The sequence below is a fragment of the Lytechinus pictus genome, chromosome 8 (assembly GCF_037042905.1).
Source record: "Lytechinus pictus isolate F3 Inbred chromosome 8, Lp3.0, whole genome shotgun sequence".
Classification (NCBI taxonomy): Eukaryota; Metazoa; Echinodermata; class Echinoidea; order Temnopleuroida; family Toxopneustidae; genus Lytechinus; species Lytechinus pictus.
Window position 1 is genome coordinate 29,208,264 of NC_087252.1, and position 17,163 is coordinate 29,225,426.

General features: G+C 36.1%; 1 protein-coding gene across 1 annotated transcript; it reads left to right on the forward strand.

Annotated features, from left to right (window-relative positions):
- Nucleotides 1-6,623: 6,623 nt before the first annotated feature.
- On the forward strand, nucleotides 6,624-17,153 carry LOC129266149 (pterin-4-alpha-carbinolamine dehydratase-like). Its single transcript, XM_054903992.2, has 3 exons — nucleotides 6,624-6,731; nucleotides 8,647-8,784; nucleotides 12,997-17,153. Exons 1-3 carry the CDS (start codon nucleotides 6,702-6,704, stop codon nucleotides 13,177-13,179), a joined length of 351 nt encoding a protein of 116 aa, XP_054759967.1. The 5' UTR covers nucleotides 6,624-6,701; the 3' UTR covers nucleotides 13,180-17,153.
- Nucleotides 17,154-17,163: the final 10 nt, after the last annotated feature.

The window sequence follows — 17,163 nt, forward strand, 5'->3', positions numbered from 1 at the left end:
ATTCGATCCGCTAACTACCGCTCACACATAAGGACCTCAATAACATTGAAAGATACACGATCTACACATGTTATGTGCCACGTATATCTGGAATATTATGGAGAAACTTGGGAAAATTGAATTTTAAATGGTAAACAATCAATCACAATATTGCCTCTATATCAAAATATGCAGACATTTCCCCAAATAAAACACATGGAACTAAGATTAACAAAGGTAAACAAAAACTGCACATCGATTATCCATTATTTCATTGATTTTCTATCAACTGCGCATATAATTTGTGAAATATAAATGTCCAATAACGAACTAATTCAGTCCCTTCTCACGGTGACGATCATAGGACCAAAGAAGACTAGTATGAAGAAAATGTTATTCAGATGACAATTACCGTCACCTGTTAGTGAATTCATTATCTAAGCGATGAATGTCCATATCTTCATAGGTCCATGCTTATGCACATAATAAAGCGATTATTATTCTAAATTGGCCTGTACTTTCAAATGTGAACTAAACTCCTGGATTTTTTTTTTTTCAAACATCTGTTGTGATTAATATTATATCTTTGGGCAATGAGTTGAATATCAACAATAGGCGTCAACACCCAGAAACCCATCGCAATTCTAAAATGTGTCTTAAACTTAAAAAAAGGGGGGGGGGAAATTATGACAAACCATTGTTTACAGTCTCAGTCGATTTATATTAGCATATAAGTTGAGGTATGATAGCTTGTTTTAACAGTCTGTTTTAATTTACTTTATTTTGTTTGTCTTTTAGTATTTACCTTCGGAAATCACTAGCTTGCACTTTTTCATATCCTTTTTTCTTCTTATTCTTGTTTTTTTTTTGTTTTTTTTTAACAAACAAGTGCACACCTAGTTACCAGTAATGCGTAAAGCATTTCCATTTATTTGAAAGCAGGATTAAAGAGCATATAGGTGCCGTGGCCGGGGATCGAACCCCCGGAATTTCCATGTATAGCCAGGCGCCTTCGACCACTCGGCCACGGCTGTTGGTTGGGTAAGAAATACCCAATATTTTGTAAATTTACGCAATGTTGCGTTGAAATAGCAAAAATACCCAGCAACCATGCATGTTCCCTTTTACCCAATATTGGGTAAAATTTTACTCAGTATTTTTAGAGTGAACGTAATGATCCACCTGCATTAATTCATTAATTCCGACCCCAAAAATAATTATGTCTTTGTAATCGTATGAATCAATGATGCCGTTGGTTCCCCTCCCATTCCTTTTTTGATAGTGCTCGCCGGCTGATCATAATATAACTTATTCTGAAAGAAATCGAACTGTCGCAATTCATTTTTCCGGACCATATCATCGATGCCTAAGTTACGGACGAACAAATCTATAAATAAACTGCTACTTAGCATACAGACTACATGCAAGGATGTGAATGAAGCGATGAGGGTAGATCGAGAACGGCATGTATATGAAGATGATTGCAATCGTCTTGTGATGTCATCGTTTCCCTGGGGCATTATATTCAACCGTTGCTAAGCAATCATCGATACATTAGATGATGCCTCCGTTCACATGTTTGGTATTCCGAATATTGGTCGACATCCTATTAGACATAGTTTAAAAACTGAATGTTAGCATAAGGACAACGAAACTCGAAGTGGTAATAAAAACGACAATGATCGTTGAGACAGTCATGATGTCTTATAATAGTTTGAATGAAAAATTGAATTTCTTTACTATTGATTTATACAAGTTTGCATCATCGCACATTGATTCGGTTCTTTTGAATTAAATCATTTATGCATTATTAATGTGAAAACATTATTTGTTCAATCAGGGTCGGATCCAGGATTTTTCAAAGGGGGGGGGGCACATTTTCCCGAGGAAAATTTTACAAGCCAAAAAAAAAAAAAGTTTCACCAAAAAATAAGGGGGCCCTCGATCAGTTGTGTTTCATCGACATATTCCCATTAAAAATGTTGATTATGGCTCTCAAAAGGGGGGGGGGGGGCACGGGTCGGATGAACCCCCCCCCCCCAATCCTCCACTGTGTTGAATGATGGAAACGAAATATTATAATTCCATTCTAAATGCGAAAATTATACTCAACTCTGACATATGGTTGTTTCTCTTCCTCTCTACTAAAATTGACTTTAGAAAAATATACCTGCGTGTATTTAAAATGAAAGAAAGGATGTAGGTACGACTAAATCTAATAATGGTCACTATATTTTTTACATTTATTTTGAATGAAAATGATCATTCTATCCTTTACCACTTTTGCAAGCCAACAACTTTCGAGCATGATAATGCTAATTTAATCAACAGTATATTTAGTCAACTTAAACCAATTGATCAAAAGTTTAATAAAAGTAGGAGATCGAGGCTGAGAGGTAATAGCAAGAAAAATATTCTTCATACTGATACATGGTGAAACCGGTTACACCTCGTAATTCCGAAGGTTCTTCCGACGATTCGTAATTCCGAAACACGTAAATTGCCTATACCTCGATGTTCGTTAATCCGAAAACGTAAAAGGGTTCGTTAATCCGAACATTTGTGGCGTTATTCCGAAGGTTCGATAATCCGAAAACGAAATAAAGTTCGTTGTTGCGAAGGTTCGTTAATCCGAAAACGAAATAAGGTTCGTTGTTCCGAAGGTTCGTTAGTCCGAAAACGAAATAAGGTTCGTTAATCATTAGTTTTCGGACTAACGAACCTTCGGAATTACGAACCTCATTTCGTTTTCGGATTAACAAACCTTCGGAATTACGAACCTCACTTCGTTTTCGGATTAACAAACCTTCGGAATTACGAACCTTCGGAAATACGAACCTTCGGAATAACGAACCTTCGGAATATCCGAACCTTCGGAATAACGAAGCTTCGGAATTACGAATGTATGCGGGTGAAACGTTTCAACGAGGTGCGATAAAATGATTATTCGATTTCAGATTATAACATTATGATTTAAGTAAACAGGTAATGTTATATTTGAAAAAAAATACGTAATGGAATATTGCATGGCCCTGGAAAGCGGGGTGCTGGGATGCTGGAGCACCCCAAACAATTTCCTTGGGGATGCTGCTTGTATTATTCTCCATAGGCAGCACCTACAGGCATTTTGGAAGTCGTATAAAAATGGAAAAATGAAAACAAAATGACCTTGAACCTTGAAGAAGTACTCTCTCAAAAAGCGTACACGCTGTCCTGGAGAGGGTTGTGCTGTGTCAGGTGCTTCAGGTGATGTGGTGATCCTGTGGTGGTATTCTTGGTGCACTATATACAGTGTGCTAGGTGCAGTGGGTGGGTGGTGCGTGTGTGTCCCTCTTACAGCATCTTAAAGGTCAAGTCCACCCCAGGAAAAATGCTGACTTGAATAAATAGAGAAAAATCAAATTAGCATAGTGCTAAAAATTTCATCAAAACCGGGTGAAAAATAAGAAAGATATAACATTTTAAAGTTTCGCTTATTTTTCACAAAACAGTGATATGCACAGCTAGGTGAGTCAGTCGATGATGTCCCTTACTTACTATTTCTTTTATTTTTTATTGTTTGAATTATACAATATTTCATTTTTTATAGATTTGACAGTAAGGACCAACTTGACTGAACCATATAGTATTAAACAATGCTAACTCCACATTTTAGGGAGGAATTAGTCGTATCACTTGACAATGAGGAGAAAATTAGAATATTTCATATTTCATATAATACAATACAAAAGAAATAGTGAGTGGATGACATTTAGTCTTCTCATTTGCATACCAGCCAGGATGTGCATATAACTGTTTTGTGAAATTAAGCGAAAGTTTAAAGTGTCATCAGGGGCGTCGATCCATTTTTCAGATTGGGGGGGGGGGGGCAAAATCATGAATCAACTTTCCAAAGGCGCTCGATCACACAAAACAAACAGACTCAAACACACACACATATACCTATATGTATATATAGGTAGGTAAGTATATAGTGATATACTGCAATATCTAATAGTGCTCGACTGTGTAGGAGCTGAGTCGCTGATGAGCCTTAGGGTGAAACAGTCTGTAATTTTATATGTATATATATATATATATATATATAGATTATATATATATATATATATATATATATATATATAGATTATATATATATATATATATATATATATATATATATATATATATATATATATATATATATATATACACACACATCTCACCAACAAATTAAATTTTAAAAAATTTGAAAAATAATAGATGCGAGCGCGAAGAGTGAGCTGAAAATTTTGATATTTTGATCTTTAAAAAAAAAGAGTTTAATTGACGTTTTTAATAAAGAACAAGAAATATATCCAACAAAAGATTATTGCAAATCGAAGTGGGAGTTCCTTTTGAGGTATAGAACTGAAAACGGGACATTCTATTCACCTATTCAATCATGAAAAGTATGGGTTTTTGCTACAGAAATGATTCGAGCGCGAAGCGCGAGCTGAAATTTTTTTATATTCTAATCTGAAAACCGGACATTTTGAGCACGATTTTAGATGAAGAACGAGTTGTGTATCTCAATCTCGCTTACTGATTTCTGTGTAACATTACAATCTTATTTTATTTTTTGCACATGCGGAATTATTGGGGGGCAAAACGATATGTTTGCCCCCCAATATTTTCATTGGTGGGGCGGTTGCCCCCCCCCCCTGCCCCCCCCCCCCATGATCGACGCCTCTGAGTGTCATAACTTTCTTATTTTACATCCGATTTTGATTAAATTTTCAGCTAGTGTTATGCTTGTTGGATTTTTCTCTTTTTATTCGAATCAACTTTTTGTTGGAGTGGAGGGGGAGGGGGAGGCAACATTTGCTGAATGATAGGCAATGTTGCTCCCCGGAAGCCAGCTATAGAGGTCGAAGTTACAGCAGCGTTTGGGAGAGTATTCCAAATACGGATGACCCTCATTTTGTAGTGAAACCCTTTTTCTTCGTCTTCTTTTTTTTCCCAAATTTATCGGACCATTTTGACTTTCATTTTGTAGTGAATTTCATTGGACCTGTTTGATTTCCATTTTGTAATTGAAACCTTTTTTTTTTCTTTTCAAATTTACAACAACACCCTACAGTTAAAAAAAATCGTTCCCAAGGCCTTGAAATATGACAATTTTTAGCTTAAATTTTCGAATTAAGGACCATCAAATACAAAGATGAAAAAAAAAGCTAATAGAGCATTTTTTTGCAATCACTTCGGAGACGCTTTCTATAACGCAGAGAATATTTTGTCACTGATATATATATGACAAAGCAGTCTTTGTCGAAAATCGGGGGAATAAAAACTCAACTTTTTACAAACGACATATTTGCATGTTTTGTTTGTCCGGTCCGAAAGACGATGTGCTGTTCCGGTCCACCAACTGAACTTTCGACTATCCTATAATCTGTCCTTTGCGATTTGAAGGGCATTTTTTCCCATTTCAACTTTGCAGAAAGCGTCTGCGAGTGGATTCTAAAATACGTTAATAACGTTCTGTAGAGCGGTAAATGAAATTTAACTGTCTCGTTTGGTAAAGGGTGAAATTTTTTAATGTAACATTGAATCAATTTTCTTACTTTTTAACGTAATAAAAGGACAAGTCCACCACGACAAAAAGTCGATTTGAATAAAAAGAAAATTGGATGCAAAATAAGAAAATTGTGACATTTTTAAGTTTCGCTTAATTTCACAAAACAGTTATATGCACATCCCGGTCGGTATGCAAATGAGGAAACTGATGACTCATTCACTGTATATTTCTTTTGCATTTTATTATATGAAATATGAAATGTTCTAATTTCTCCTCAATTGTCCTGATTTTTTTCTTTCTCCCCGAATATGTGGAATTGCCATTGGTGTAGCAATTTATGGTGTAGTCAAGTTGGTCCTTATTGTCAAATCTGTAAAAAATGAAATAATATAGGGCTTGATTCAAAGAATAAAAAAAAAAGAATAGTGAGTATGGGACATCATCGTTTCTCATTTTCCCTGTAACTAAATTGTACGTAATTATTTTTAAAAAAATAAGCGAACATTTAGAATGTCGTAATTTTCTTATTTTACATCCGATTTTGATGAAATTTTCGGCGCATGTTTGCTTGATTTTTTTCTATTGATTGAAATCAACATTTTTTCTGAGGTGGACTTGACCTTTAATACGATTATTTACTTCAGTAATAGCAAACTCCGTCAGCAAATACTTTGTGAAAGAAATCAAGAATTATTGATGATATTTATTGACTTCTTTCGCTATAAGAGTCTTATATTTGATAAGGTTTGTGGCTACAGTTGTGCTCAAAAGTTGGTGAACCCCAACAGAAAATATACTCCTTCATGCTGAGTGGGTATTAATCCTACAGTGTTTGTCGAGCCCAGAAAAATAAACTTTATTGTATAAGGAAATTTTGAACATTTGTTTTCAATAAACACACAAAGAATATTTGAAGAATTACCTCGATACGTTATAGAATGTAAAAGCTTATCATCTGGCTCCACATTAACGGTAGATCTTGAAACACTATAAATATGTTCATTTTCTGGTGAGATCACTAAATTTTGAGCACCACTAAATTGCCCCAAACAAAATGTCATAATTCACATCACGCAAATGTGTTGACGCCGCGCCCTCTACGTGCGATCGTTGGCTGACTGCCGCCGAAGCTCAACCGTGAGAGATAGGAAATCGAATCTACAGGTGTTTGGAGAACGGTTTCATGCGTTTCATACGAACTTTTGCAAGGATGGTAAATGCGAATCGTTCATTATTGTAATTCTTGTAAGGCTAGGTGTATGGTTTTACGTTCTTTACCCTCGGATGTTGTGAAATAGACCTGAAAAACTTTGTTTGAGTTTTTGTGTTGTCCCACGTATAGCAAATGGTGGGTGCTGTGCCAGACGGGGAAAAATGTTGTTGTAAAACTTGTATTGAGACTGAGAGAGAGAGCGAGGTCGCGTTCGCTGTGATGTGATGGAATGGATGGGTCAATAATAGGAATGGTCTGCTTATGACCAATGAATAAAAAAATAATGAAAGAAAAGTTCCGCCAAATTTCCCCGGGGATTCCAAAATGTAAAAAAAATCCCTTGGCTTGGGCTTAAAGTTAAGTTTGCCATAATATTAATAATCAACACTTTGATTGTGGGCAACAACGGAAAGACAAGACAAGACAAGACAAGTTAATTCAGCTCAGCCAGGCTTTAAAGAAAAACTCAAAATTTTCTCTTAAATTAAAATTAATGCGGAATCTGTGCCATATTTCTGGAGCATGCAGAATCTTAGCTCAGCTGGAAGTGGGGTCACTGAAAAATGAACTGAAAATGAATAAATCTGTGGTTTTGTTGCGAGTTTGTAGTCTTGAGGACTCCCATGATGATGTTTTATCAATCTGACATATACTTCTTATCATGGGAGTCTTGAACAGGGTTTCATATACACGTAAGCGAAGGAAGTACACAAAGATGGATTTCCCCAGGAAATCCATCTTTGTGCACTAGAATCGCACAAAATAGGTTTATTTTATTAATTTCTACACCTTCCCACGCGTAATGCGTAGGAAGGTTTTACAAATGGTCACTTAAAAAGTATAAAAAATAGGGTTTCTTACCAGACTGATGTCGCGAAGACCCCCTCGTTCCACATGTAAACAACGCAAATACAATGGCTACGACCCTTGAACTGCTTATGTATTACGTACTTCCGATGCGCGATGCCGTTTTGAAAAACAATTCATAGATACAAAAAATATTTTATGAATATTAAAACTTATTACGTGATTATAAATAATTAGTAGTAAGATAATAATTATTTATAATCACGTAATAAGTTTTAATATTCATAAAATATTTATTTTTTTCTATGAATTGTTTTTCAAAACGGCATCGTGCATCGAAAGTACGTAATACCTACGTAATACATAAGCAGTTCAAGGGTCGTAGCCATTGTATTTGCGTTGTTTACATGTGGAACGAGGGGGTCTTCGCGACATCAGTCTGGTAAGAAACCCTATTTTTTATACTTTTTAAGTGACCATTTGTAAAACCTTCCTACGCATTACGCGTGGGAAGGTGTAGAAATTAATAAAATAAACCTATTTCGTGCGATTCTAGTGCACAAAGATGGATATCCTGGGGAAATCCATCTTTGTGTACTTCCTTCGCTTACGTGTATATGAAAGTAATGAAACCCTGTTCAAGACTCCCATGATAAGAAGTATATGTCAGATTGATAAAACATCATCATGGGAGTCCTCAAGACTAGCGAGTTTGTCATGTTCTCACAATAGGATCGTACCTTCGGCTTCAAAATGACCAATAAAAAAATGTAATATTGAGGTAGGAGGTGAAAATAACTATTTCAATTGAAAACAGACAAATATATTCAGCAAACATTGATGCAAATTCCATTTTGTGAAAAGATATTTTAAAATATTGCAAAAAAGCTTAACATGTCGAATTCTGGGCTCCACCTGTAGTTCACTCACTTAACTTCAGAAATAATGTAGAAAGGATCCTTTCTACATTATTTCTGAAGTTAAGTGAGTGAAGCTGAGCAGAGATCTGTGAAACTTCACTTCTGTAATGTTCATGCCTTGCTGCATGACTTGTATATGAATTGTTGGGGAACTTTTAATTGTTTTTCTAACTGCATTTATTTCATAGGCATCTGAAGCAAAGCGAGTGAAGCTGAGCGGAGATGATCGGTCTCAGAAGCTCTCTGCCTTGACAGCTGCAGGATGGAAGGAAGTAGAAGGGCGGGATGCCATCCAGAAAGAATTCACTTTTGGGAACTTCAATCAGGTATGGTCTAGGCATTGTGCAACTGTGACAAAACCTACAAGTCACCAGAAGGGAAGGTTCTCTGTAAATCACCAAAATTGTAATTTGGTCTTCAGAAAGCCAAAACAAAACAATTAAAATTAGCTTTATATTTGAAAAGAAATTCTTCGTCTTTATGTGTCAAAATTTCAAGTTGTAAATTTGACTAGAACACAAGAGTTTCTTAGCCACATGTTCTTGCGGATGACTGGAAGTTTCATTGAGATTGTGTGTACATCTCATGCTTGAGTGAACCCTGAACTTCAAACGTTGTTTTCTCATTTTGGGAAGCTCTTGCTTGGTTTCTTCTATTGTCAATCAAGCACTTATGTGGGTTATTCTTGATCAATTTGGACAAGTTATGTACCATTTTAAAGCTTAGGATGTGCTTTTTGAACTCAATAAAAATCTGAAAATTCATTTTGAGCGACGTGTTGGTTTTGGGGTGGCTGGTCATATGGTATAATAATGCTACAGTCACACCAGGGCCCCATCTTACAAAGAGTTACAATTGATCCAATCAATCGTAACTCTATGGAAATCCATCAGTGTCATAATTTTTTCTACAGGAAATTTGCCAAATGTCCTTTCTAAACAGAGAGAAGCACAGGGAATTTTCAAGAAAACAATGAATGCATGAATACAGATGAAAGCTAAAAAATATTTCGAACCAACATGCATAATAGATGTTGACGTTGCTGGCCGTCCATAGTTACGATTGATCAGGTCAATCGCAACTATGGAAAGCCAGCAAATTCAACATATAAAATGCATGTTGTTTGTTCAAAAAAATTTCTATATATGAATGTATATCCATATATTCATTGATTTCTTGACAATTTGGTGTGTCCTCCTTTGTTTACAATTGACATTTTGCAAATTTCTTCGAGAAAAAAATATGGCACCGATGGATTTCCATAGAAATATGATTGATTGGATCAATCATAACTTTGCAAGACGAGGCCATGGAAAGACAGCAACGTCAATATCTAAAGTTCATTTTTGTTCAAAATATTTTCTAAATATTATTCGTGCATTCATATTTTTCTCGAAAATTCAGTGTGCTTCTCTTTATTTACTAAGGACATTGTGCAAATTTCCTGTAGAAAAAATGATGGTATGTGCACATATGGATTTCCATACAGTTGAGATTGATTGGATCAATCGTAACTCTTTGTATTAAGAAGGGGCCCTGGAAAACCGACTCCAGACCGACCAAAATCTTACGTAATTACCAATGACATACCATTGTTCTGTTTGGGGTTGGATTGGTGGGTGTGACAGTAAATTGCCAATTCGTCTACTGCCAACTCGTCCACTCACCACATGGTCTACATTCATTTAGTCTAATGCCATTCCGTCCAGCACCATTTAGTCTAACAACCATTTGGTCCAGTTAGCATATGGTCCAATCATCACTTTGTTTAATCACCAGTTCGTCTATAACCATTTTGTCTCATAACCAGTTGGTCTAATATTCGTTATATTTTCATTCATTTTGCCCAGTTAACACTTAGTCTAATTAGACCAAACGGTATATAGACTAAATGGCTATTGGACCAACTGGTTATGATGAAATGTTGAGTGGACGAAATGGCAGTTAGACCATGTGGATAGTGGACGAACTTATGGTAGACCGAATGATTGTAGACGAGTAGGCATTTGGACGAATTGGCATTGGACCAAACAAAAAAAACTTAGTTACAGCTTGTTCAGTGAATGCATTTAAGAACATTGCCTATGATTTCAAGTGATTTTCGAGTAATTTCAGGGTTATTGATTTTGCTGTCCACGAAACCCCCGCTACCCCTTCCTGCCAAACACAAAAAGTGCTTTAGTTATCTGAAGTAGAGCACCATTAAGCATCTCTGCTTTGATAAAAAAAAAAAACAGACTTAGTCCTACAGTAAAGTAAGTACCATAAGTAAAGTAGTATTAGGAGGGTGCCAGAGATTCATTTGAAATTGAAATTCACCCAGTCATGATAAAAGTAGAAAAATTAATGGAGGCTTGAGGAAAATACATGTACATCAAAGAGTAATAGAGTCACTTATTTTGAAAGTTTCATTTTTATTTTTGTTCAAGTGCCCTTAAACCTTAAAATCCTGCTAAAATTGGTTTTACCTATTATTGTCCATGTATCATAACCTCCAAGATCTACATTTTCTTTAATACAGAAAGTCCTATTACATGTATTATTGGTTTCAATCTCAGACAAGCTTCTGCTGTCTATATTGATTAAATATTGATGTATGCCTGATGCCTCATTAAATTAACCTATCACTCAAAGTCAAAATCATAGGATTTTCTATCTCTCTCTTTCCCTCTCTTTATCCATCTCTCTTCCTCTCAATCATTCTGGCCTGTATTCTGAAGTCAGGTTTAACTTAGACCACGGTCTAACTATGTGCTAAAATTATGGGAGCCAAAAATTCAAAATTTCTGGATTTTGTATGTTTACTATTTTGTTTCCTTTTGCTTTCATAAGGAAGGATAATACTTCAGTTATCATTCCCATACAATTATGAACAATTTGAGTGTCATATGAGTCACTGGCGTAAATCCCGGGGGGATGGGGGGGATATATCCTGTACAAACATCCCCCCCAGTTTTTACGAAAGAAATGAAAAAAAAATCACAAGAGATAATTGTTTTATTGGTGAAAATTCTTCCTAATATACCGCTTAACAAATAAAACAATATTATTGAATCATAAAATGCAAATAAGGAGCCAGTTCACCTTTTCCAAACGAAATACTTATGTCCTTATTATAACATTAAAGAGAAATCCCCGTTTCTTCCAATTCATCAATGTTGGGGTCTTTGGGAAGGGATTAAGATGGAATGTCAAAACATTTTGAATGTGATCTCTAATAAAACCATTAAACCATCATGGGGTAAAAAAGATAATAATATTGGAGGGGTATTTGCCATATGGACATACAGTGGCGTAACTACGGGGGGCATGGGGGGCACATCCTCCCCATCGGCTGACCAAAAAAACAAAAACAAAAACGGGGAAAGGGGGAAAAGGAGAAAAGAGGGAGAAAGGAAGAGAAACGTAGTGGGAAAGAAGAAAATATTATTCATTATAATGTTATATTATAATTATGTTATGTTACATTATACATAAGAAACATTTTTATTATAACTTTGTGAAACATAATTTGCCCAGGGCCTACGTCTTCATTGTTCGTGGTGCTCGCATTGTCTGTTTAACGAGATATATAATCCTGTTGTACTAACACATCCCGTTTTCAAGTCAATATAAACCAAATATATTTCCTAGCACTTGAGTTATTATTGTTTCATGTAGTGACATGCATATGCTTCTTTTTCATGACTCAAAAAGTGATTGCCCCATGTTAAGGTCTTCGTATATATGAAACATTTCCAGTCCGTGATTACGTTTGCATTAGTGGATTTGTGAGATATGTCTGCTCTTCATGAATTGTTAAAATCAGTCCTTAAAATGTCCCTTCTTCTGATCTGAATATCAAAAATTTTCAGCTCGCGCTTCGCGCTCGCATCATTTGGTTAATGAAGTACGTATGGTCCTAGTTAATTCCTACAAAGAAACCTTAGAATGCCCCACTTCAGGTCTGAATTATCTAAGTTTTCAGCTCGCGCTTCGCGCTCGCATTGTTTAGTAAGACAGGTACCTATCATGATTACACAAATTTGATTATAATGTCCCTTTTTAGGTGTGAATATAACAAAATTTCAGCTCGCGCTTTGCGCTCGCATTATTTGATCAGTGAGATATATATCCGTTTAATGACATTGTCCTTAAAATGTCTCTATTAGGTCAGTATAACTGGCAACTGAGCGCGCTTCGCGCGCTCACTAGCGCACTTACTCAGTGATTCAAAAATTTTGCTGGTGCCCCCCCCCCAATGCCGTGACCCATAGTACGCCAGTGTGGACATATCAATGACAATTCCTTGCATATATCTAAAAACATGATTGCAAAAAAATGCCAAATTATTTCAGTCATCCCCCCCCACCCATCAACACGGATTTACGCCAGTGATATGAGTCAATAAATTGGATGTGTACTGTTATGGATTTGTGACCCGATTGGCTATCCATAGTTAAACCACAACTTTAAACCAGGGTTTAATTTAAACCTCAGTTAAGAATACGGGCCATTATGTCTTGTATTACCTTCCCATTCTGTTTTTTTTCTTCCAGGCCTTTGGTTTCATGACCCGGGTGGCGCTCAAGGCAGAGACCATGAACCACCACCCAGAATGGTTCAACGTCTACAACCGTGTGGACATCACGCTCAGCACTCACGACGTCGGTGGGCTGTCCGATAACGACGTCAACATGGCCAATTTCATCGAGAAGGCGGCGACGACGACGTCGGCCTAGTAATCTTTCCTTCTCTTGGATTCCAGGGCCCGGTTACCCAAAGCTTGGCAATCGATTTTATGCTTCATTTCAGTGATTGATTGTGCATTGTAGTCTAGGTCATCAATGGTAAATAATTGTGCTATGATCATTGCTAAGTTTTGTGTTACAGGGCCATCGGTAACAAAATCGTCATCCATCTACCTTCTAAGCAACTGTAGAAAAACCATTATGAAATGTATTATGAAGTCGCATCCATACTGAAACTCAAGAAATGTGTTTATGAAATATGCAAGGATTGTTTGTTAGGTATGAACAATTTTTAGCATCATATCATGATACCAAAGGGGTGTGATACTTGTGTTTCCATTTTGAAAACACGTTTACACTAAAACTGCACACGTGTGTTACATGCATTCAAGTTATGACACAAGTGTTATACTGTGAATACGATTTCACACTATACACAATACATACTGCCGTACTGTGGCAAAAGGAAGCAAGTTACCAAAGTTTAATTTGTTGTAAATGAGCAATGTGTGTTCGTCATTTTAATAGGCATCAATGCAATTTAACAGCATATTTTCTTGAATATCTTTCCATAGAACAATCATTTCTTTCAAAATTTTGCCTGAAACGTGCAACATACAAAGGGTGTTTCAGAAACAATAACTCAAATTTGACTCATGTGTCACTTGCTTCCTTTTGTCAAAGTTGGGTAGCATACAAAAACACAATGGCCCGTATTCTAAAGTCCAATTTAATTTATGTCATGGTCCAACTCTGTGCGAAAGTTATGGAAAGCCAAAAATATCACAAATTTGTGATATTTTGAAACATTTTATGTTTCTTGATGTTCACAAAGGCAAAGAAAACTGATTCCGTTGTTATTACCAGGTTATGTGACTTCCCTAATAGAACAACGCCATCTTCGTCCTGGCTTTCGCTCATCTGGTACTGGTGTCACTCTTCATGTACCCATCACACACTTAAGGGGATATGGAGACCGTGCCTTTTCATTTATTGCTCCAGGTCTTGACTACATGAAATTGACAAAATTGAACTCTTCAAATCGTATCTCAAAACTCACTTATTTCAGCAATAATTGGCTTAATTGGATGAGCCCACGCTTAAGAATTTTTAAAACAGAAATATGGCACAATATAAATGCTGTGGATCATCATCGTCATCATCATTTCCAGTAAGTTATGAAAGACCAGAGTAAGTGATGAGCTTATAATTCGAACATATGCTGTTAAACAATTTGCAATGGGCTTTCCATAGTTTCAATGACAACAAGAGTTTGAATTCAACCCGAGTTTAGAATATTGGTCACCACCATGTTATAATATGAATACGCACTGATATTTCAGAATGTGCGTAAAGTAATGATCATGTGTTGGCACCGTAACACTGATTTTTTTTTTCTTAAACGCATTCTTAACATCTTATATTCTCAACTTGCGTTTCTATCGGAGAGTTAATGATTTCCCTGATGACAGTTTTGTGAAACCAGCACCACCTGACACCGTGTCCATCCTTGCCAATAAGGCTGATATTGAGCTAACGTTTTATAGACAGCTCAGAGTCCCGTCTTACAAAGAGTTGCGATTGATCCGATCAACCACAGCTACGGAAAGCCAGCAATGCCAACATCTAAAATGCATGTTCAAAATACTTTCTAGAAAGGATGTATACTCGTACATCCATTGTGCAAATTTCTTGTAGGAAATATTATGTCATTGTTGGATTTCCATATATTTGTGATTGATCGCATCAATCTTAACTCTTTTTGTAAGATGGGGCCCTGATATTGGTTTCTTGCAGATATGCATTAATAAATGATCAAATCATTATGGTGAATTCATGTACAATATATAGTATGTGGTATTAGAAAATCATGTCTGAAATTCATATATAACATAGTCAATAATTCATGTTCATCAGGCTATTTATTCTGATCTAAAAACTTACCTAGCTTTGCTCAGGGTTAAAACCAATTAATGGAACCTAATTATATACCCGGGATTTCATTAATTTTCCCTTTCATTTCCTTTTTTTTTTGGGGGGGGGGAAGACAAAACAAGTGTTTTTTTTTTAATATACCTTTTAAAACTAGGTTAATAGATTTGTCCTTTGGTGGGTACTATGAATTTAAAATTTACTGATATAATATAACTTTTCCTGGATATAGTATATTCTTTGTTTGTTTGTTTTTAAATATGATAATAGTGGAGACAATCTTTGAATTAATTCATTATGAAATTGAAGAAAAATTGTTATGAAATAACATGATTATGAGGTGATGAACAATACAATACACTATATGCTGCATGCAGGCAATAAAATAACCTTGAACATTAAATGAAATATCAAAGTTGTTTGTAATAGATAGGTTTTGATTTGGTTTCATTGTCAGATCAGGCCATCGGGGGCGTACCTCACTTTGCAGTATTGAGAAATCACTTAGCGAACTTGCATATCGATGTAGGAGCTACATGTAAGTCTAGGAAAATTGTCAACCACGCCCCTCTATTTTTAGATAGTGTATTTGCGTCCCTGTTCTTTCACAAACAGAGCCCGTAACACAAAGCCTAGCAATGATCGTAGAACAAATCTTCACGATTGATTGCATTGACTACAATGTACAATCAATCGTAAAAATCAAGCGTACAATCAATTGTTATGCTTTGTGCTACGGAGCCCTGGATGTGCTTAGTCTGCAGACACAGACCCTTGGTTTTCACAATTCGCATGTTGCATAATGCAGAGTCTGAATTAGTGAGACTAGATTGACTATGTACTGTAGCTGGCTCTACCAAGGACACAGAGCCTTTGGAGTCTAGTCTTCACTCTAGACCTGTTATTGGTTGAAGTGTCAAACATGAGTGTGTGCCTGCAGACTAGATGTGCTGGATTCAGAGTGTGTTTCAGATGTGTTGCTATTGGTTAAAAGTTTGTTTAAGCATTCCTCAGTGTCTATGTATTCATATCTTGTATTGTTATCTACATCAATGTTCATACAATTCTAAGGGAATAAGATGAGTTCAGTATTATGTGTTAACAAGTGAATAATGTCTTGTTATAATAGCAGTTGTAGACTAATATTATAAGTATCCCAAATGTGTCTCCAAAGCCTATGCCCAGATCCTTTTGTAATGTCACAAATTACTGTATACGACTGCAGAGTAAGTTATGTCCAGTGTCTCAACTGTTTTTCACAAATTTTACAATATGCAAGCCCGTAGCCAGGGGGGGGGGGGGGTCAAGCCCCTAAAATGTTCAAAAGCAAGAAAAAGTAGGGGATGAAAAGGAGAAGAGAAGGAAATACAAGGGATCGAACCCTTGAATTGAAAACCCTGGCTGGAGGCCTGATGTGTATTGCTTTGGAATTGAAAGAATCAAAATATATCATTGTTTTGTTTTCAGGTATTTGTAGAGGTTCAATCATGTAAAATGGGAGAAAATCTTTAAATGACTGTCAAAAGCTGAATTTTCTACTGTTGTGTGCTTCTTTTGATGCTATTTTAGAATATTTTATACATTGTATCAGCCAACCTGTGTGTATGCATGTATTCAGGAGGAGGGGGGGTCAGAGGTAGTCTGCTGTGCAGACCCTTCACTCGACGATTGGGGTCGGCATGCAAAGCCTTGTTTACTGAAGGCCCTTTGAAAGAGCAAGTTTTAAAAGTGCTAGTCTTTTATGAAGACCCACTTGTAGATCAAAGTTTCAATCAGAGTCCGTGCCTGCAGACTACAGCAAAGCCCCCCCCCCCCTTTCTCAAGCAAGGTTCTCCCTATTAACCTTTTTTATTTAAAAGTTTGTTCCCTTCTTCCATGGTAAATCCTGGATTTACCCATGTGTGTCATATATTTGTTTCATTCTTCCAGAAATCTTTTTTTTTGTATGTGTATTTTGGTATCCCATGTAATGGTGTGCATAATGATAATAGAAAGAGTATTCAATAACAAAAATGATAAATCTACAAAGGATTGACTTGTGTG